General features: G+C 32.8%; 1 protein-coding gene across 1 annotated transcript in view; it reads left to right on the forward strand.

The window, feature by feature from the left end:
- LOC133182145 (uncharacterized) overlaps positions 1-23,349 on the forward strand; it is a 97,146-nt gene that overhangs the window by 25,670 nt on the left and 48,127 nt on the right. Inside the window, exon 4 of the mRNA XM_061316873.1 lies at positions 19,831-20,033. Coding sequence (XP_061172857.1) covers positions 19,831-20,033 — 203 coding nt within the window. The remainder of the gene's footprint in view (positions 1-19,830; positions 20,034-23,349) is intronic.

A 23,349-nucleotide genomic window follows, 5' to 3' on the forward strand; every position in this document is an offset into this window, starting at 1 on the left:
GGTGAAAAAAAAAACATACTCAGTATGTTCAATAAGAAATATACTATTTTGTATGCCAGCAGGTGCTGTTTTTGTCCATAATAATTGAATCCTGTCCTTGTAACATTTATAATAAATTTTATACGTTCAGGAGAGAAAAAATGGGCAGTTTTATGATGAATTGTGTGACAGGTTACATGAATGCACTCAATAACTTAACACCTGATTAGGTGTAATGTCCGAACCATTGCTCTGTACGTGCCAGTAATTTTTGGAATTTCTAATGATAGAGTTGTGTGAACACCTGCATTGACCATTATAGCCAAAGGTTCATAATTATTCATATTTTATTAACTCCTATATGCTTCACTATTTAAGGGTCCATGTCTGTTATATTGTTTTCTTTTTCTGTTTGGAGGAAATGATATTTTTTGGTACTTGATTCAGCTTATGTCACATATCAGGAATGAGAAACATTACAGAACTGATCACCTTAATTATTGGGTAGCTGTATTGTGTCAAATTCTGCAGATCTTTGACAGATGGTTCTCTACAGAGAATGAAAACTTGACCAATAGCTGGTACAACAAAAGGAAGAAGGACTCAAAGGTCATAAAAAAGCTGCAGATGACCCATGAGACTAATGTGGTCAGTTTATTGACAGTTTAGATGTCTGTCCACTGCTGCAAGAACAGCAAACAGAAAACTGAATTTCATTTGTCAGTCTTAAAATCATGGGGATTCAATTAAAATGAGTATTTTTGTATGGTTGGAGAAGGAATATTATATGACAGATGTTGAAAGAGAGGAAATGGGTAATTATTGGTGTTAAAAGTCAGAAGTTGGACCATTATTTATTAGGTTTTAGTGATATTGTTAAAAATTGGAAGGCTTAAGGTGCATAGGTGATAGCTTTTCCACTGGCAATTTGTCTTTATTTAATTAAGCACATGTTCCTTGTCAGATTTTTCAAGAAAATGTCTAAATTTGACACTATATAGCATACCTGTATAGAATTTACAGTCTTGTTCTTTACACTTGATAATTGCGTAAGGAAAAAGTATGTGTTCTCTTTGAGTAAAACATGAACAATTTTTGGATGTTTATGACACATTCTTATGTGAGAATTTGTCAATTAATAATGTTTTGAAGTAGTCAAAAATTGAATTAAAAATTCCAAAGGAAACTTTTCATGAAAACGAAAATGTTATGGTTGAAAAGTACACTAGACCATTTCATAAAAGCATACACATTTCTGCCAAAAATTGTTATAATAAATCAGTGATTTAAAGAGGCTGGGGGGTTGTGGCCATTTTTAGACTATATTGATCTCCTTTAGAAGAAGAGCTCCATATGAAGATATAGAAAATGATCAAATTTTAAAACTAAAATTTTTGAAATTTTTCTTTTCCAAATGATAGTTGACAGCTTAAGATATCATATCTAAAAAATTAAGTTAAATCTGGTGGTTAATTTGTGGTTAATTTGTTGACCCCCCAGCCTCCTTAATATTCAACTTTCTGTAACAAGGTATATAAATATATGTGAAACTGTATTTGAATTAATATTAATAGGTAGATAAAAATCGAAAATTGAATAAGGAGGTATTAAATGTAGAACATAAAATAGTGCACCATTTATCAATTCCTTTCAAGTATGATGGAATAGACCAATAATCTCTGGTCCAGTTTTGCAGTCACTAAGGATGAGCCTTGTGTCCTTTTCAGATACTTGAGTAAAACAAGTGTACAAGTTCTTAATCTGTTTGATGTGTTTGTTTAGCTCTTTAGAATTATAAAATGATGTCCATTAAAGTCAGCTTCGGTACTTGGGAACTTTGATAAGGTATTCCAGAAGAGTAACCAAACCATTGAATGAAACTGTGGAAGTGGGCCATATTTGAACATTTCACTGTTAAAAATCATCGTTAATTAATTTTCCATCTTACAGAGACAATAAATGCCCTCTGGTCTATATGTTGATTTGATCATCTTCAGTGGCATTGCCCTGTACATAAAGCAGTCTTAGAGGCCAAGATAAAAAAAATTGGTTTGGGAGATCTCTCAAGTGACTCACCCAGTTCTGGGAACACTTTTGTGCTCAGCCAAGCTGAACTAATTTCATCAGTAAATGTTTTTAGAGAGGATTTTGGAAGCCCATCATTGGATTATAAAAATACTCATAGAGCAAGCTTCAGTAAAGATGCAGAGGTGACCATGCAGAATGGAATTGGTTTATAAGCTCTGTAAGTCCGTATCAGAAATAAAAAAAAGAAGAAGATTTAAAGATTTGGAATTAATGCTATCTTTTATTTGTCAGTGTGTTAGATAATATGTCAAAAACTATTTTACAAATAAAAATATTTAAGATTGAATATACTGGAAGGTTAATTTAGAAGTGCTAATGCATTAAGACTAGGATTGTTACCAATCATAGTTTTGTTTTGCTATGATACAGCGCAAAATCTTTATCCTAAATGCAAAAATATTTCTTGTATAAGCTCAAGGAATGGACCTTTTCAACTAAGTTTGAAATTAACTTTATTTCAAATTTTCAGCAAATTAAAGAGAACTTCTGAAGATTTGGTTCTTTTGGAAGTTTGTTTTTCTGTTGGCCTATGTTGTGCTTTTCTAATCTATCTTATCTCTGTGATTAGCTTTCTACCAACAGATTCATGAAGCTTGACAAAACAAGCTTATCTTTCCATTCATTGCGTTAGTGATTCCTTCTATCTGGTTTTACATTTGTATTCCTTTTCAAAAATTGTATAAATTGACTTATCCTACTGGTATATCTTGATTCAGCAGGTGGAAATGTAAATACTCTAGGGAATGCTTGTTTAAGCAAACATAGGCCATTCTCCTGAGATTAGTGTGTGTTAAAAATGATGACAATAGCATATTCTTTTTTTGCAATTCCAGAAATGATTTTTGTTCTCACTGTTGTTATCTTGTTACTGTTTTTAAGAAACAGTATGATTTCAGTGAGCTTTGCATACAATTCCACAAACAAAATAACGAATGTTGAGCAATCATGTTATAAATAATTTTATTTTTGATGAATATTTTTAGCAGGTAGCTCTTACTGAAAACAATTTTGGGATTAACTTTCAAATTTTGTGTTATTCAAAACTTTTGTGTGGGTAAAACAATAAGCAATATTTATTCACACATGATACAGAGCTCAGTTTTCATAGGTTATTGTAACAGTTTCGTGAAAAAATATGCAAAGAGTAGTTCCATTTCAATTAGTGATCATTATAAGTAAAACAATATCAGGAAGCCGGGTTATATTAAACTGATAATTGTGCATCTACAGAAATAATGATTATATGTGTTGTTGTCGATATTGTCTCAGAACATGCAATTTTTATTAGCTGCTGTCAGTTGTATTATGAAATGGTTTCCAAACTTGGACTGTGAGTTTGAACAGGGGTGTAATGAAATCATTCCAAATTGGGATTTATGAGAAGGAATATTTCTCATTCCTCTGACATTTATTTGGGTCTGGTAAGAAGATGTTGAGATTCTGTCTTTGTATGATATGATCTATGATATCTGTGATTCAATTTTCTCTGATACTGATGCACTCTTCATCTTTCATTTTATTGCAAACAATCTCCAATGTAGATGGACATCACATTTCCTTATCAGAGCTGGGGGGGAACTGGCTACAGGTCCAGAAATAAACTGGGTGCTTCCTTTTTTTATCAGTAGATGATGGTTCAACATTTTAATAGTTTTCAGTGACAGCAATAAGAACGTCTGATGTCTTGCATACTCAACATGTGGTATACAGTCTTTGATTAATAAGTAGTCAATAGCTGTTGTTTATCATTTTTTGATCCATTGAGTTTAGAAACTTGTCAACAAGTGATTTAGAAGTTATCAAGAGAAATACCAGTTGTTTTTAGATGCACATTTTAGAATAATAGGATAACTGGAAGAAAGCTAAAATACATCATTATTTATGTGGAAAGTAGAATAAACTTGGTGTTCATATACATATATATATATAATATATTAGCACATGAAAAATAATTGTATAAAATACATGTATTGTACCCGTTTCCAAGACATGTTATAAAATTTTAATACAGGTGACTCTCGATCTCTCGAAGTTCAAGGGACCGCAATTAAAGTTCGAGAGATCGAGGGGTTCGAGAGATAGAAAGTGAATAAAATCCGGAATTTTCAGTTCCGATCTTCATTGTTCTACTATTATAAATATCGGAAGTATATGTTGATAATGTCATTGCACATTTTCATTCGTTTTTTACAGCTAATTCACTTGATTTCAACAACGATCGTATTTTGAATAAATAAAACGATCTGTTTAAATTTCAATATATTTTTTTCTCATTTCATGATAACATGAAACCTGAATAGCAATCGTCGGTGTAGCTACCCCCGGGCTTGGTGGGTCCTTCACCAGATTTCTCGTATTAAATCGGTATTCAATTCTTGAGCTAGGATTTCTTGTGCAATGTTTGTCTTACTGGGATTATGTAGACTCTAATAAAACTTCGTAATCTTTTGAAAATTATTGACACGTCCCTTAAATTATTTTCTAAAAATTATCGTCTCGCTGTCAAGTCAAAATAAGTTGTGAAGCAATTCGTTTATAATTAACCAATTATAACCAATTAATTACATGTATATCAACACTCGGATGCTCATAAGTATAGTGTCATCTATGTAAACACCCAATTAACACCTCCTTGCCAGACCCAGGCGTTCACTGTTATCCAGGTAAGTCGAAGCTGCATTAATTTTATGCTTGATTGGCGTTTACACACGCGCAATCAAAACTTCGAGAGATAGAGAGTAAAAAACAATGAAATGTGTATAACGGGACCAATTTCTTGGTTTGAGAGATAGAGAACTTCGAGAGATCAGAGGTAAATTTGCTTAGTTATATAGAGGAAAAAAACGGGACCGGAGGTTCACTTCGAGAGATCGAGAACTTCGAGAGATCGGAGTTCGAGCCATCGAGAGTCACCTGTATTTATTTTGGGGAAAAAAACCTGTCAAGACATATTATGGATGTTATTTCCAAATTAATATATACAACTTTTCTGCAAGAGTAAAATGCATGATAACTACATACAAAACTGTAGATAACGAAATTAACTAAATAGAAAACTGTAGATAACAAAATTTTCATGACACCTTATTTTCACGAGATAGTTGTTTTGTATTTATAAGGGAAACAAACTTTTAAAGAATTTTGGTTATTTTTCTATAAAATCTTTAATATGAACTCTTGATGAACTTGTTCTGTGTGGATTCTTCAAAAGTTGTATCATGATGAAGAAATATCATGAAATACTAATTGTTAATAAATTCTCCAATGAGTAGACACACAATTCCTGCTTGATCTCTTGCCTATGTGAATGTATGACATTTAACAGATGAACATGGAAAGAAGTTTACTTCAGTCAAGAACAAAGGATTTCTCTGTTCAGGTGAAGTAAGGAAGCCATCAGACCAGGCCTTCAGTTTATTTTTTGGGTAGACTGATGATGAATATTTATCTCCCAGAGGTGCCAGGTTGTCCCATATTTTCCTGGTCTTGTGCAATCATTGCAAATTAAAGATTGCCTGTTCTACAACTTACTGCCAAGGAAAAAATGGAAATGTGAACATCTTTATGTTCTTCCATTGATGCTTTGCAGCTCGGGGCTTATTTTGATTTCAGCTTGTTCACCTGAAATTGCATCTTTATGCATATCAGGTAATAAAGAAGACCTTTTCTCACTGACTTCTACAAGTAAACTGCATATTGAATACACAAGACACTAGAGTTGATCCAAAAATTGGATGATGGGGACATAATAGCATTTTATAGCCTTTATTATTTAAAATCTGCAAGGCGTATTACATAATATTTTTGTTACATTAATGGAATCGAAGTGTGCAAAGCTTTACAGATTTTGCATTATTCATGAATATCTGGCAAAAATCATAAAGACTTTACAGCATTATGAAAAAAATTGTGTCCGATATTGATAAATTCTGACATTTGTTGATGAACTTAAAAGTTTTTTCACAGGTTCAACTTGGAGATAAGGTTATTATTTAGAAAATATCTGGGTAAAATCATTTTCTAAAGCAACATGTTGACTGAGAATTGCTGTTATATTGTTCAAGATCCTGGTGGAGCCTGAGAGCTTAGGTTTTGGATTTAAGTAAATGGAGTTAGGATTTTTTGCTTAAGAATCCCCACAGAGTTTGGGGATATAGACAGTATCATGGTGGATCCAAGGGACATGTGGTGGAGATCAACTTTAACAAGATAATCCTTCCTCAATGATTGGAGAATAAAATGTTGATGTCAATGGGATCATCATTTTTATTGGGTGAGATTATGCTTGTTCTGGCTTTGTGAAAATTGATTATTCGAACAAGCCCATGATCAGATTGATAAAAAAGAAAAGAACTTGAAAAAATAAATTGGAAATATTCAGTTTTGCACCTTTATTAAAGTACCAACTCTTTATTAAGTTCTAATAGTACAGATAAAAAACAAATAAATAATGATCATGATGGAGAAAAAATTTACATAATAAAATTATTATTTCTGCAAAATTGATGATTGTAATTTTTTTTAAAAAATCTTTTAAATTTTGTGACTCATCATTTTAGTCATAAACTCTAAAAAAGAAAACGGAAGGTCACATGTCAAGTGCAAAGTCATCTGTAAAATTCTATTTTTTAATGAAGAGTTTTAAAAGTCAAGTTTCACTTCATATTATTAATGACTAAATGAGAAACCACTTCCACTTGTTGAATTTAAGGTGTCTTAATTTGTCTATATACATGGTGACAGGTCACCTGTTTCACATTTTCTTGTGGGACATTCTTGAAGGAGTTTCTAGTATTCATTTCAAAATATTTTTATTCATTTGAAGAGCACATTAAGAGTACAAAGGGAGATTTTTTTTTTCAAACATGCAGGAAGATTTCATTCAGTTCATGTGTCAGTTTTTCATGAAGAATACATGCATTAATCTTATCTGGCTGAAAAATCTCAGTTCTTCTCAAAACTTAATGTAATTAGATTAACATTTTTCAAAAAATGATCCTCTATCATTTAATAGCTTAATTGAAAAATCAATAGAAAAGTCTGAAAATGTGATGTAATCATTGTGATTGTATTGAGGCCATTGTTCATGAGACTGTTTTAGGTCAAAATTAGCTCACCATAGTAGTTCATACGATTGTAATTCAAAATGATTACAGAGGAATCCTAAAGAAAAAGTAATGCTGTGTAAATATGTAGCCAATTTCTTTGATTTACATGCAAATACAAGATTGATATGTGCTAAGGTAGTTAGTTATGACTTTGCCAAACTTGAATGATGCTGATGTAGAAATGTGATTCATATGTGATAACTATATACATGTATACAGAGATTTTTGTGTCATATTTCTCAATTAACATTTAAAAATTGTTTTGATGTGTTTTTCTTAAATGATATTTTGGATGTTGGATAACATACATTCGTAATGCTAATTGAGGTATTTAGAAGGTATAAGGTATATAGCCAGGAGATTGAGACAGATGTTATAGTTTATGCCATGATTGTGATTTACTATATTATACTGTTGTTTATTTACATTAGTAATGCCACTACATTTTCATTGGCCAGAATCCAGGGCACCTGTCAACAGAGGGCATTGTTTTGGAAGTCATTTACAAACACTGTGGTGCTATAAGTAAATATTAATTGAATATAATATGCTGTAGATAAGTCTAAGGACTGATCCTGATGTTATGTGAAGTTTAATCCAGTTTAGTTTAATTCAGATTAAATAAGCCTGCAATATTAATTAACTTGTGATTTCTACATAGTTCCATAATGTGTTTTAAAAGGCTTGCAACACTTATAGACCTGAGACCTGTAATAGATGAAATGGATGAAATTTTGGATATGAAAATTTTAAAATGTAAGGCCAAACAAAAAAATATGTGTGGTTCCGGTTACACTTCCAAAAAAATTAGTGTAGGTAGGTAGGGATTTTCTTTTTTTTTTTTTTTTTTTTTTTTTTAACAGAATGATTTTCTTAATTTTTTCTAATCATCACCTACCTATCACTGCTTTGCAAATGGCATTTAGATGTGGTGTGATAATATACTAGTCAATATTGGTAGGGGACACCTACATGCTAGCTTGCTTTGGATAAAACACTATTAAACACTTGCGCTATGTTTTGCAAGGAGGCCGTCATTGCTGAAACTAAAACTTAAACTGGAGCCATTGATGGAAATCGGGGGAAATTCCGGAAAAAATATGAAAATTGCCAAAAAAAAGTTTAGGGTCGGGGGTATAAAATAGGGAAGGTCGGGTAACCGGAACCACACATATTTTTTTATTTGGCCTAAGTAATTCAGCTTAAAAAATAAAAAAAAAAGCACTGGGCATTGACTGTTTCAATGAACTAATTTAAGATTTATGATAAACATTCCAAAGTACCCAGATGGTCATTAAAAGTGACTTTCATGAAATTTTCGACAATAAGCCCCCATAAATTAAAGGCAATTCTTCTCCTAAAGTTTACCAATAGTCTGGTTTTAATAATTTTATTCATAACACCATAGCCTAGTGATAGGGTGCTCGATTCATGATTGGGAGGTCTAGGTTCGATTCTCGTTCCCGGTGCTCTATCAAACCTAATACATTTAATGTAGGTATTGACTGTTCCTTTGCTATGCTACCAGCACTAGAAGTGAAAGTCAAGGGTCTTTTTGATCAGACCTTAATGCTAAGGTCCCGTGTCATGGTAGGCATTGGCACATTAAAGATCCCTCACTGCTATGGCCCTAAGCACCATGATTTGGTCAAAGTTTGTGGCACTTCACCTATAGCAGGTTTTGTCTCTAATGAGTGAAAAATTCTTGAATGGGATGTTAACAATCAATCAATTTCATCAGATTGGCCATTTTATTTGGATAATCAGAATTCTTTACATTTTAAACAAAGTAGAACAGATATCAACATGATTTTCTTTCCACAAATTACTGCTATCAGATTTAAAACATTTTTTTATCGATACAGTGGACCTTCAGATATCTGGATGCCAGATATCCAGATGCTTTAGCCTCCAGATAAACACTGTATTCACTTTGCTTTTGCTTCTCCACTTCCACAGTAATACTTTTTAGCTCACCTCAACAAAGTTGGGGGGAGCTCATGATGTACCTTTGGCGTCGGCATCCCAGGTCCAAGTTTTTGGAGCAGATTTGTTTTCAAGTACTTCTATGCCCTATATTAAACAGAGATGCATAGAGGATGCTTCTAGTGTGTTTCATTGTACCAGTCAAGGTTTCAGATGATGCAATTTCAGCTAAAGAATGACCGGGTTAATGTTTTTTGAGCAGGTAAAATTTAGGAGCAGGTCTTATTCCAAGTTAGTAACTATTAGCCCTTTATTGACCAAACTTGCATGGATGATACATCTAAGAATGCACACTACCATGCTTGCATCAGATGCTGGATCTGACCTACATTTTCTGGATGAGTGACCAGGTCAAAGTTTTGGGAGCAGGTCTCATTTCCAAGTAACTATAAGCCCTATATTGACCAAACTTGCATGGATGATACATCTAAGGATGTACACTACTGTACTTGCTTCGGATGCTAGATCTGACCTACGTTTTCCGGATGAGTGACCAGGTTAAAGTTTTGGGAGCAAGGTCTCATTTCCAAGTAACTATGAGCCCTATATTGACCAAATTTGCATGGATGATACATCTAAGGATGCACACTACTGAACTTGCTTTGGATGCTTGATCTGACCTACATTTTCCGGATGAGTGACCATGTTAAAGTTTTGGAGCAGGTCCATTACCAGGACACTGCAAGCCCTATCAGACCAAAATTGTATAAATTTTACATCTATAGGGATGCACACTACTAGATTATTAGTTTAGTGTCGGACTTTGCCTTACTTAAAGACAACATTTGTTGAGGTGAGCTCTGTAATCTCTTATAACTTAAGTTTTAAAATAATTTCATCAGCCACTGATAATTTCAACCACTGATAATGACGGGCGACTTCTCTTCTTATTCACAAAAATTTGCTCTGACGGTGTAGATTCTGTTTTCTGCAGTGTAAGATACTCTCCTGCTAAAACCTACATTGTATAACATTGCTGAATAGAAAAAAAAATTAGTTTTTTTATACTGTGGAACAAAAACATGCAGGCTGGACCTACATGTAGAATTTCTTTGACTGAATTTCATAAAATTTAAATTTAGCATGCAGGGTTAAAAATGCAGGATTGACTTATTGTTTATAAAATTATAAAAAAAAAAAAAATTAAAAACTACATATACTGCAAAAAATATTAACTGATTATAAAATTGTAACCAGTTACGATCTTTCTGACCGATTAGTTGGTTAACCGGTTAACCATTGACATGTTAAATTTTAATGTAAAACCTTAATTAAGGCTTGAATGCATACAGTAAAAAAAAATTAGATTCGAAACTTGCATTGTAACAGCTTGACTTTTAGATTTAACAAAGTTTATTGTTCAGACAATATATACAAACAAATTGAAAAAATGCCAGATAAGCTGAATTTTTTGTTTGTGCACTTGATATACATGTAATCCAGCCATTGATTTTTCAAGTACAGAAAGAAAATTAAATGTAGATAATTGAAATACCTTGCCAAAAACTATAAAACAAAAAAAAAAATTACCTGTGATGTAATTTGTGGTGACCATTTGCAGAATGTTTTATTTTCTTACACTGTGTCTGTGCATGTTATTTAAGCAATTAAACTCCCTTGATGTGGTTGACTTGGGAAAGAAAATTTCCTATTGTTAGGGGAGCAGGAATGTTGATTCAAAATTTGTGATATTTGCCAGGATTGTTTTCCATGGAAAAATAGTTCACAAAAAGAACCACGGAATGAAAACTGGGAGAAGTTTTGAGAAATTTTCCAGAATGCCTCTAGACTATTTAATGAATCTCTGCATGGAATCAATTTATTGTTTATTTGTAAAAAATAATTATGTTCAAATCCATAAACAAAATTAGCAGAAGGCAGAAATATGTTTATTTATGGGGATATTTATGAAATGAAGCAGTTAGGAAAATGAGGATGGGAGATTTATGGGGAAGTTTGATTATTTCTGAGAGAGCAGGGCAGATTAAGGACTAACCATAACTTTCTAAAATTGATGTGTTGGTGTGAAAGGTTGGTTATTAAGATGCCCCAAAAAATGTACACAGAAACAGAGCAATAACATTTTATCTTCAGAATCCTGGCTACTTAGCTTTTTAGCAATTTGTGAGGATCAGGATACGACAATTTGTTGTGATTGGCTATCAAAGTGTATTATGTAGAAGTATGCATTAAACACCATTGTGATAAGCAAAACTGTTTATATTGTAAAGCCAGGGAATGGGGTTTTATTTTGGATTCCTGGATATTTGTTTAATAGTTTTTGATAAACAAAAGATTGAAATCTTAATTCAACTGCGAAATTTGGCATCAGATATTTTTTTCAGTTTAAAACATGAAGATTGAGCATCTAAAGAATGTTCTTGTAACACGTACAGTTTTAATATGAGTCACAATATAATGTTCTTTTATTATAAAGTTAACAGAGGGAAAAAATATCAATTTGAGAAATTTACCCAGAGTTTATGGATATTTACTTAGGGAAGCCAATTAAAGCCAACAGGTGTGCAAGACTTCTTGTCTTATGTGAGATCTTCACAGAATCCTAAAGATTCCACAACTTTGAAGTTGGTAGATTTCAAAAGTAACTAAAGTGCTAGGTACTTGAAGTAGAGAGAAGCATACAGGAAACATTATCAGTTATTTGGTACCACAAGTGAGCACATAAAAAAAAACACTCCACTTTGGTCAGCACTAATGAACTAATTCATTCTCTTTTAAATGAACAACCATCAGTAACAATATTGAATAAAGAAGAAATAAAATTTCTTTTATTGTCATGATCGCATGGAGAACAAATTCTTCTTTTGCATGTACCTATATACCATGTCTCTTTTATAATACTGTAAGTCTTATTTAAGGTCAGATTATGGTTGTAAGGTATCGTAGGTTCAGCCGCGGGTTAATTGGGTAGCCTCCCTTCCTGAGAGTGGGTTTGTTTACCTGTGATCTACCTGTGTGTATCGAGGAGATCTCCTGCCATTTCCTATGTTTATATACATCTACACATCAAAAGAAAGTTTTAGGACATACATACCCATCAACTTAAACAAGCTTTCTGTGGTAGCAGTTTTCACCGTCAGTGGTTTTATTAGACAATGTTGTCTACTTCTGATTTAACAAAAAAAAAATCATTTTAATTTCCACTTTTTATGAAAGTTTCATTCTTCACAATCACTTTAACAATAACATACTTATCATGGGCACTGTTTACAACCCTGGCAATGAATTAGACAGAAAACATTGTTTATATGCATGTAATTTTGTACATGTATATATATATTGATTCTTCTTAGTTAAAATGAGAAGCAAGAGGTGTGGACTTTTCAAATGAGAAAATAAATAGCACTTTTTGCTTTGCCACTTATAAATCTGTCAGGCTTGATGTAATGCATCTATAAGTATGAGGATGCCTTTTCAGTTTCATAATATTATGTTATATTCCACAAATCAATCAATGTAATTGAACAACCAGAATCAGTCCTAACCTGAGCGTTTATCTTTAAGTTTTCAAAAGAGTTTTACTACATAAATGACACATGACAGAAATAATGATTAATATGTATGGCTCATCTAACAAGGGAGGGCACTAAATGTATAGCCAAGAAAGTACATTTTATACAGATGTGTTACAATTGCTGAAAATGTTCAACACACGGACAAGACTAAGATCTTCCCTCAGCTAGGATAGAAAATGCAAAAAAGATTATCCAGTGCTTTGTCCCATGATTTCTTGCTGACAAGTTTTATCTGTTGTGTTTTATATGGATTCCTTTTCTGATAAACAGTGCTCATATACTACTCAGAACTCGATCATTATTAGGTGGAAAACAATATGTTGTGTTTTAAGTTGTTTTTTTTTTTTTTGCTGTTCATTTAGTGTATTTTGCAGCCATAATTGAATTTTTGGGTTTGTTACAGACAAAAGCAAGATTTGATCACAAGATTATCTTTCATCAGTTTTATTGGAGTCCATAACAAGGAAATTAAATGGGATCTAAATACACATTTTCTCAAATTTTAGCCCTGCAGACTTGTAATTAAGCAGATGGCATGATTACATAATTCATTTTTTCTTTTCTCACTGCTTAAGTTGGATGCATTTTTGTGACCAGCTTCCCAACACAGACTTAATAAATTGAATTGAATTGTGATTTAAGACCCTTTTACACAGGACCAGGTGCTTCTGTCCTTCCTGATTTAGTGGTGACAAATTTCCCATTCAGTTACCAAGGTTTTTACATCATTAACACTGTGCTCTTCAAGAGATGGGGTATTAACGCACCAATTTCACAGAAATTAATTAATTACAGTAGTTTAATTGATTCGGCGAAAAAAAAAAATGAAATGCTGATTGAGGAACATTTAAAATAAGAAGGATAAAGTGTTCACATTCATTGCTGTGCATTGGAATCTGTACAAGATTTATACTTATAATTAAGTTTTATACTTCAGTTAAGTTGACTTGCTTTGTAAATATGTACAGTCAAACCTCATTATCTTGAACTTGATGGGTCAACTGTTTGAGATAAAGTTTAACTGTAATTGCTGGATTAAATTATCACCAAAGGAAAAAAAAGCATAATGTGTCAAATCCTTTATTGTCTTTGGAGATGGTCATCTTGGTGTGAAATCTAAGGAAAAAAATTTGCTAGCTAGCTGTCACCATGCATGTTTCAGTAGTTGCAACAACATTGTTTAAGGTAACCCTACTTGACCACCAGGACCCATTTTACAACATAAAGGGCAAACAAAGAGATGTATGAATCTCTCTATATCAAATTGTTTACTATATGTAATGGCAATATATTGTAGTGGGGCTGAGTTTGTAACATGGGCAATTGTTAATTTGAAGTTTGGACAGTTTCAATTGACATAACTGGGGATTAGCAAGAAAACAAACACTGTTTTAGGTCTCAGCTTGTGACACGCTTGTTTGTTCAATTAGATTGGGATGTTTGGCCTGATGTGATACCGATACACAAAAAAGGGAATGACGATTGTCAAAACTCCTGCGTCTATAAAACTGTATATGCCAATACACCCTTAAGGTTGAATGCTCTAATTAATGTTCGGTTAATCTGGGTAATACAAAGTGGGTGGAGATCTATATATTTGTACAAGTGTGGATTTTGTCAATAAGAAAACATTTTTGTTGTTACCTCCAAGCTATTGAGATCTGTTATGTTTAATTAGAAGAGGTGAACATTAAAAACTCTAGGAAAAAAAATTTCCTTTGAAGACAGTTGTACCTGCAATATCAATAAAAGAGTTGAAATGTTAAAAAACTCTAACAGTACGTAAAAAAGGATAATCAAAGAGAATAAAATTTACATGGCCTGCTTAAAGCTGTTGTTTTATTGTCAGCAATACCAAGTTCTATGAAGTAGCAGATAATTTCTTAATCAAGGATAATTTGGTATGGAGCTACTGAGTCTATTTGTTAGTGAGGGTAGTGATGCAAGGTCAGTTTGTTGGAACTTATCATGAGAGGTTTTTCTGTAGAGAGTACCTAGAGTTTAATTAAGTTTTGTATAAGGGCTGAGATGATGTTCCCTTACCTCAATGTAATTCAATTTATTGACATTACCATGTTGGTATACAGTCAAAATATGACAGACATTGAACAGAAAAAAAAAAAAAAAAAAAAATAACATAATGGCTATAGCATGCAAGACAAATGCACTTAATTAGGTTCATAAATATATGTGTTGATACACTTCATCAACTGAAAAATATAATTTAATTACATTAATAATTTTAATGAAGTAAATACAAAGAAATTAAGTAAGAGAGTAGGCCTAAGCATAACATACCACCACCTAGATTGTTATTCTCTAAATGAAAACGGATTGGTCTCTGGATAATTAAATTGGTTAACTGATTTTGGCTGAAAGGTTAAACAATTTATGTTCATAAAAAGATATCATAATATGTATCATATAAAAACTATAATATTATTTCTTGACCTATTCTCAAACTGTAAGCCCATTAATTACATGTACATATAGAGCAGTGCAGACAATGGATCAGAGAGGTCCTGAACATATTAACCTCGGCAGAATTATAATGTTGTTTTAATTTATTACAGAGAATCCTGTGAATGTTAAAAACAGTCCTAAGTATTTGTCTATTGTAGCTAAGTGTTCTTGGCTATTCTTAAATATTAGCTTGGCAAACAAGATAAGTCCAAGGTTTATGTAAGAAATTATTTGTTCAGGCTTTAGAAAGCTTTGACATCTCGAGTTTTGACTGTTGATACTCTGAGGAAAATGGGAGATAAAATTTGCATTAAAAATTTACAATGAGTGTCTGTCAATGTTCTATTCATAATGTTATTAGACATGAGGGAAAAAATCTTTGTTGGTAGCCAACAAGTGCACTGTGGTTTTCCAAGTATTGTACCACTATCAGAGTGTGGTCAGTCACTGTGGGGGTTTTCCTGTGATAGAGGTATAGGATCAGTTACCCATAAAGTGGACAAAGTAAAAGGGAAAGGAAAATTGGACACCTGTTAGGAAGTTGTAAGATAAATGTATCAAGTCACAGGAAAACAAACAAAATTCAATCTATGGATACCATTCCTCATAGATCATTGTGTATTTTGGAACATTTGAAAACAAGTTGATGTGTGTGACTAAGTAGTTTTGCAATAAAATGGGAATGATATAAAAGGCATAAAACTAGGAGAAAAATAGAATGGTAAGTAGCTTAATTTTTTTAACCAATAGAGGAATAGTTTTATTGGCATTAGATTTAAAGATTTTTTAGGATTTTTTTCTATCAGGAACTTTCCTTGGGCTTGTTGTTTTGTGATAAAGGAGTAGCAGATTTTATGGATTTGCAGATGGATTTTAAAAGGTCAAATTAAAAATCTAACTTAATGAGCATTAAGCCAGGTATCATGGAATTAAAAAAAGGTTCAGGATGAATAGAACCCCCAGCAAAACAGTAATCTACAGCTTTGTGGTGTCTTTATCTGTTAAATGACTCTGTACTTTATGGCTATAAGTAGGTATAAATTGGCACCATTGGTTATTAGAAACCTGATTAAGAGTGCACTATCTTATATAGGTCTAATGTCAGTAGTTAAGTATTGGTCTGTAAATGTCCTGAACTTCTAAATGACTAGGGGTGGGAATTTAGCCACCATTGTCTATATCTAATCCGTATTTGTCTACTTCTTGCCAAAATATTTACTTTAGTGATTTCCTATGAAGGTCCTTGAACAAAGGATTTTTTCTGATGTATGCATTATAAGGAGAATCCATAAAAATAAACTTTATGATAATATGCTTAATTTTTGTCTCCAATTTTATTTTTTATTTGTCTATATATATGACCAGTGTGTCATAGATAATACGTGTTATAACACTTCTGATTGAATAAGTGATTTTGAAAATTAGTGAAAGGTAATTGATTCCTTTTGATATGTTATTTTATGAGTTTTATTGGAAACATGTAAAAACCTTATTTAAAATCGTTTTTAGACTGTTAAAGTACAGAGATTATGTTAAATAGAAGTATTACTGACTGTGATAAAATGCTTTGATTCTTAGCTAAATAGGATATCTGCATGTTAATGAGATTCTAAACTTTGTGGCTATCAGGTTTGACAGAAATATGTGTGGGATTGTTTTTGAAGTCGCTATGATCGCTTTTTTGTTTTTATGACTGATGTAATAATCCGTTGTAAATTGCACTTGTTCACATGCATTTTGACAGTTTCATTCAAAAGGATTTTGCTTGAGATTCAGTGGTCTAAGCCATTAATTTTACAATTCAAAGATAAGAAAGAAAGAAATTTCTCACCAAACTGTGAGGCATGACTTTTTCTTGTAGTAGAGTGTATTGAACATACCTAAACATATCAAGGTTTACCAGGTTATAACATCAAATATTGACCTTTATATATTATATATTTATCAGAACATAAAAATGGGAGTATGATGGTACATACTAAAGGCCTGATATGTTGACATTTTTTATGACTAAGCGATAAACACTGTAAAGAAGTTTGGAGATCCTGTCATAATACTTTGCTGTACAAAGAAACTGTTAGATGATGAGTACTGATCAGAGGTCCCATAGAATGGGAAAAATGTTAAGATATGCAAGGTCATGCATCCTACATTCATTTGGCTTTATCAGCTGACATTACAAGGAAATCATGTGAAAGGTCAGCTTTGATCCAATTTTAATGCAGCATTCATACACACATACTGCAAAAATTAAAATCAACTTCCATTTCCCAACATAAAAGAGGCTGTATACACTGGTCACTGCAATCAAAGAGGTGTATATAGACCAGGAACAGATGTGTAAGCTATGGAAGATGTGGCAGCAGGCATGCTTCTGATACTGCTGTTGCGCTGCTGAGATTGTGAACAGCTTCTGATGATGATGCAGTAGTCATTTTGTGTGCAGCCTTTGATACTGCTATCAGGAGTGTAGGACAGCTTTATTGGGGGGCACCTGTCAGTGAGATTATCTTGATGAACAGCTTCTCTGTGTTGTATTTAGTAAAGGAATACACTAGAAGTACCATCACAACTGTTTTTATGAATCATCAGAAACCATTATTGGGTGCACCCCAAATTCTTCCCTATTCAGCATAGCTGTAATGCATTTAACAGGTTCTATGTAAAGATTCTCTAGCTGCCAGTTAACATTTGAGTGCTCAGAGATGATGAAATATCTTCATAGTAAATGAATCTTAAGTTTGAGGACATATTGTGTGAAAAGCACTGTCATGCAGAATAATCCCTCTATCTTATCAAAGGTGATGAAGGTTGCATCTGGACAGCTGATAACCCAGATTTAACTAGATATTTAAACTTCAAACATTGAACAATTTTTTCAGTTTAGGTTGTGTTGACAGAATATATTTACTATTGACATTAACTGTTTCAGTTCTCAATGGTACATATAAGGGTGGCACAGTACTTCGTATTCTGTGAGCATACCTATGTAAGAATCAACACCTGGGACCTTGTGAAACACACTGAAATTATGTTTTAACATACCAAATGCAATTTAAACAGACATTATATTAAATGGAACAGATATTTTCCTTTAATTTGATATTTGAATGTCATTTGTGATCTTTAACAAAGTAAATTAAAATCCAGTTTTCTTTGAGAACAGAAAATTTAATTTTCCTCACTCAGTCCCAGCTATTAAAGCAGATAAAAAATTCATATTTCTGCGTGTCACCTTTGTATTGGAAGTGCAGGTATTATATGCATGAAGTTCCAGTTTACAATTTATTTAGGTTGGCAAATATCTAGAGCAGTGAAAAATGACTTTCAGGGCCACATACTTGTGTGTGTTTGTGTGTATGTCTCTGTGTTTCCACAGGGTGGGCACTTCTCAGACAGAGATATATAGGAAATGTCACGACTTTGTCTTGTTCTCCAATTTTCGTCTTTTTTCAATAGGCTTCATGATACATGCTGGTAAATTAATTCTGGATAGCAAATTTCTTAAGCCATTATATGAGTATTTAGATTTGTGATGAAAGGATGAAAATTAAATGTCAAATTGATAATCTTTTATAAAAAGGTAGAGTAGACATGCTTCTTTCTATGCATTCTGTAAATGAAAAAAGAGAAAAGAATTCATTTGCATCCCTGTTAAAGATGGGTGTGTTTTATAATATGTTAGTATATGTTATCTGAGAAAAAAAAAAAGTAAAATTGCAAAAATTAATTGTCCAGTAATTGTGAAATCAGAAATCTACATAAAATTGCCATGATTTTGTACAGTTTTAGAAATATTATGGTGATATAAAAATGTTAATGTTCATTCATTCTCCCTCATCATGGCAATAAATAGAAATTAAAAACATATTACTGTCAAGGGTTTTTTTTTCTGTGAAGCATCTTCATAGCAAGGAAAATCCTGTTGTGTTTTGCATCTGTTCTGGATTTGGCCTTGCTGTAGGGTCTTGACAGATTCCACAGTGAGGTATCACTCCAATGTGTGAAGCAACAGAGAGGGAGGAGAGAATATTCACTGTGGGTAATTAGCCCTGATAGTGTTATATTGCTGACTTAATCTAATTAATGGTACTGTGATTTATGGGGAACACCGTCATCTTATTTTCATGGGTCATTGTAATCATTAAATTAAACCTCTAAATTTTGATTATTTGTCAAAGGATGGTTTTCAGACTTAGGATAGAAGAAGATAGTTTCAACAAACTGGAATCATACTTCCATTAACTTGCAGATGAAAATTATAAAAACATCATTTGAGAATTGGTGTAACAAATTTTATGTAAAACATGATAATATAGTTATGTGTGATCCTCCCATTATGAGGAATATATAGGAATAACATGACTGTCAATCCATCTGTCCTTGCCAGTTCTGGGTGCCAGGGATTATCTTTAATGGAGAAATTACTTGGCACAAAGGTTGCTTCTTACCTGTAGGTATGTTACACCCCTGATCCAAGGTCATTTGGAAAGCTAGGTCAAGGTCATAAGATCAAAAGATTACAACTTGTATTTGTATACTTTAATGTCAATTTTATCATAAAAAAGAACATTGGACATAAGCCTGTACATTGTTTTTAAAACAGGCATCCTAGAGGGATACATAATTTTTGAGATATCCAATATACAGAAATGTTTTTCATTTTTCAGAATTTCCATGTTGAGAAGATAGGAGAGCAATTACAGATCCCAGACACCTGCAAGCAATTTCAGCAGGGCCTCTGTAATGTGTGTGACACATCTACTGTCCAGCTGAAGCGAGAGGTGGTGGCAATGGTCCAGAGTATCCATCAGGCACAGACCGAGTCGCCTGTACATCCTAGTCATGTCTTCCGTCAGCAGTCCAGCAACAGGTAGGAGCTAGATGCTGCTTAATATAGATATTGAAGATTAATATTTTATCAACTTGTAAAAGTTTTTAGTAGAATGAATGAAAGCATGCACAAAAACTTCATAAATATGCAACTGCGTTCCTATGTTCATATATATAATTCAAAAGGACATATGAACACACGTTTAATTCTGTATTTGTTAGCCATTTGTGTGTGGAATATACATATGATATATTATTAGCTTTTACAGAATTTTCTGTAGGTTTAGGAATTTTTTTTGGGGGGGTGGGGGGTGGGGAGGGGTTAACTTAAAGAATCAAAATCATGAATTAATTGTTAAGCTAGCATTATATTTGACATATTAACCTCTTGCTCATCATGTAAAATTCCACAGACATTTGACTGCAATATGTGTGCAGTGCTTCTGAGTCTCAAGTAAAGGCTTTGTCAGCTTTCTTATTTGAATAATTATTATTGGATAAAGTTTAATCACTCAGAATTCCAAATCAAGATGTGATGCTTAGAGATACAAATTACATGTCATGTTTGCCTTCAGTTGATTTAACAAAGATGGTGAGGCTGAAATTAATTTCATTGAGAATGTTGTCAAAAAGAGACCAGTATTCTCTTCAGAAATTGTAGAAGATCAGGCACTCAAATGATAGCTCAGTTAGATATGGATATCATGAGTATTTGCTTGCATGAGCCTTGAAAAATCACCCTTTACATCCGACAGACAAAACAGATAGCTTTTTCATTGAGCTATTAGTTATTCTGTTCCATTCCTGAATTGTGTATTTGCTGAAAGTTTTAATAAATCGGCAATTTTTCCCACTCAGATGATACTGCAGATACTCATCATTTCTGCCTTGAATGATTGATCAGGTCAAGACCTTTACAAGGTCATATCCATCATTATTAGATAAATAATGCAATTTCAATAAGGGCTCAAACTCTGCATTAATAATAAGTGAGGATAAAGTGTTCAGTAGATTAATATGGAATTTTTATAACAGGATAAAACCACAGTTTTCAGTAGTGTGACCTTGAAATTATTACAGGAAGGTATCTGAAGTGAGCTAAAGTCCATAATCCTAGCAACAATGATGTTGGATGAATCGGTTACCATTAATGTATTTTAGTAAGCTTATGGTAACAAAAAATTACTATGAATATATTTTGAGTAAGCTAGGTTATGGTAACAACTAGAAAACTGTGGTATGACAGGGTTACAGATTAGATGGAGCGTGCCAACTGTCTAGGCTGCTGACAGGTTGTTGACAGAATCAGTGATAGTCAGATTCTAATGGTGATAGATATCAATGCAGTGCCCTCTGTGATACCAGTGTGCAGGAAAAGCTTCGACAGGGGTAGAAATTCCCATAGATCACTGCATCCGTCACCTCCTTGCAAGTTGGCGAATATGTCATCAGTAGACATATTGCTTCTGCTGTTTTCTTTTATGGTGAATATTCATGGCTGAAGACAATTGGGAATCACCCAAGCAGTGAGGGATACTGATAACATAAAACAGAAAATGTTGTGTCTAGGGCTAGGGAATTCAATGGATGATATTTTTGCTAATGTTTTTGGAATTGATGATTTCCCTTGGTGGTAGATTTCTGCAGTATGTTGTCTGAAAGATTCTTGATAGATGTGTATAGAAACTGAATATTTCATCTAGACATGAACTTTAACTTTATTAGCTAGATATTTATTATTCATTGAAATGTAGGAAGAGGAGAATTCATTTAATTCCAGGGATAAATTGTAGATAAAAACATTTTGGAAGTACATATTAACCATTTTTCTTCGTATCCTAAGAACATACCTTTTCTAAGGTCATCATTGATTTCAAAGATAAAAATGAAAAAAAAGATCTACCTAACAGTGATGAAAGGAAAGTATGGTAAAAATAGAAGATTTGTGAAATAATGGAATTCTTTTTTAAATGAGTTATAGAGTTTCTTCCTGGTCTTTTGGTGATAAGACTGACATTTTCATAGTATTGGAATGAGGTAGGCTACAAGCCTACAGATTATTATAGTGATTGTAGACTAATTGTCCCTGTTTGGAAAATTTATACCACTGAGTAAAACATAAATGTCGGAATTAATGAAGTTAGTTTTTCTTGGAGGATGAAGATACATAATTTGCATGGAAGCACGAAATGACTGTATTGAGATTCTGTGATAGGGAAAAGAACATTCCAGATAAACATCAGTATCTCTGAAGAAGCAAGTCTTTAGCTTTTTACCCCTAACTATGATTTTAATGAATTTCAGTATCTATCTGTGGATGTTGGTTTAACAGGTGAATCAGATGTTAATTTGACATCTGTTGAGCTGGACAGTAATTGAGTCCTCTGATAGCTGAGTATATACATATACAATTTAAACACCTAAGTGTTTTAGTGTGTATTTAAAGATGCCAGCTACTTAACCTGAAAGAAAATAATCCTATAATCATAGATGTTATATTTTTCTGATCTTTTTGAAGTTGATTAATGCAACTGTGATTTAAAATATCAAAGAGGATTAGCGTCCAAGCTACATACTTTAGACTTTGATGCTGAGAAAAGTGGAGTTGTGCCGGAAGTAATTTTTTGATAAATTTTTCAATTGACCCATCATTAAGAAAATACATCTTTCTCATGGCCTTCAAATCATTAAGAGATCAATGGATGAGATGTTTATACATTTAATGAGGAGGTGATATACAGAAGTGGTCAGTACTGCCTTCTGGGATAGCTATAGCAGGGAGCAGTGGTAAGTCTTGTTGAGTTTTTTTGTGTGTTTTATTGGAGATGCTTCTTCTGGCTTGCAAACCTCATTATAATTAAAGTTCAGTGTCATTGAATTATAAAGGACTTTCCTTGCAGGTCTATTTTGAAAGGAATTAAGTTTTTGAGGAGCTTTTACGCAATTCTTGTTGACATATTGCATACATTTCATTTGGAGTGGTCAGGATTTCGTAAGCTAGAACATGTAGAAGGGGGTTCAGCGTATTGAAAATTAGAAAAATCTCAACAAAGACCTGAGCTAATATTATCCTGGTATTTCTATGAAGATGTGAAATTCCTGCTTCTAGGGGTCAAGACTTTCTTAACAGATTGGTGCTAAAACACACATTAAGACTGCAAAGAAGATGCCTATAAGATTTTCTATATAGCAATTATTTAAAGAAATGATTTAGAGACAAATATAAAGATCGATTGATTTCATTTTTAGAGCAAATGTTGACACAAGATACAAAAAAGGAGATTAAATCTAAAATTCAAACAAATGAGAGAAATCGCAAGATTGAGAGGCTTAATTTGTACAAGTTTAATAACTGT

Source organism: Saccostrea echinata, unplaced genomic scaffold, assembly GCF_033153115.1.
Source record: "Saccostrea echinata isolate AGI-Se365-2 ecotype Australia unplaced genomic scaffold, CSIRO_AGI_Sech_v1 ptg000009l, whole genome shotgun sequence".
Lineage (NCBI taxonomy): Eukaryota > Metazoa > Mollusca > Bivalvia > Ostreida > Ostreidae > Saccostrea > Saccostrea echinata.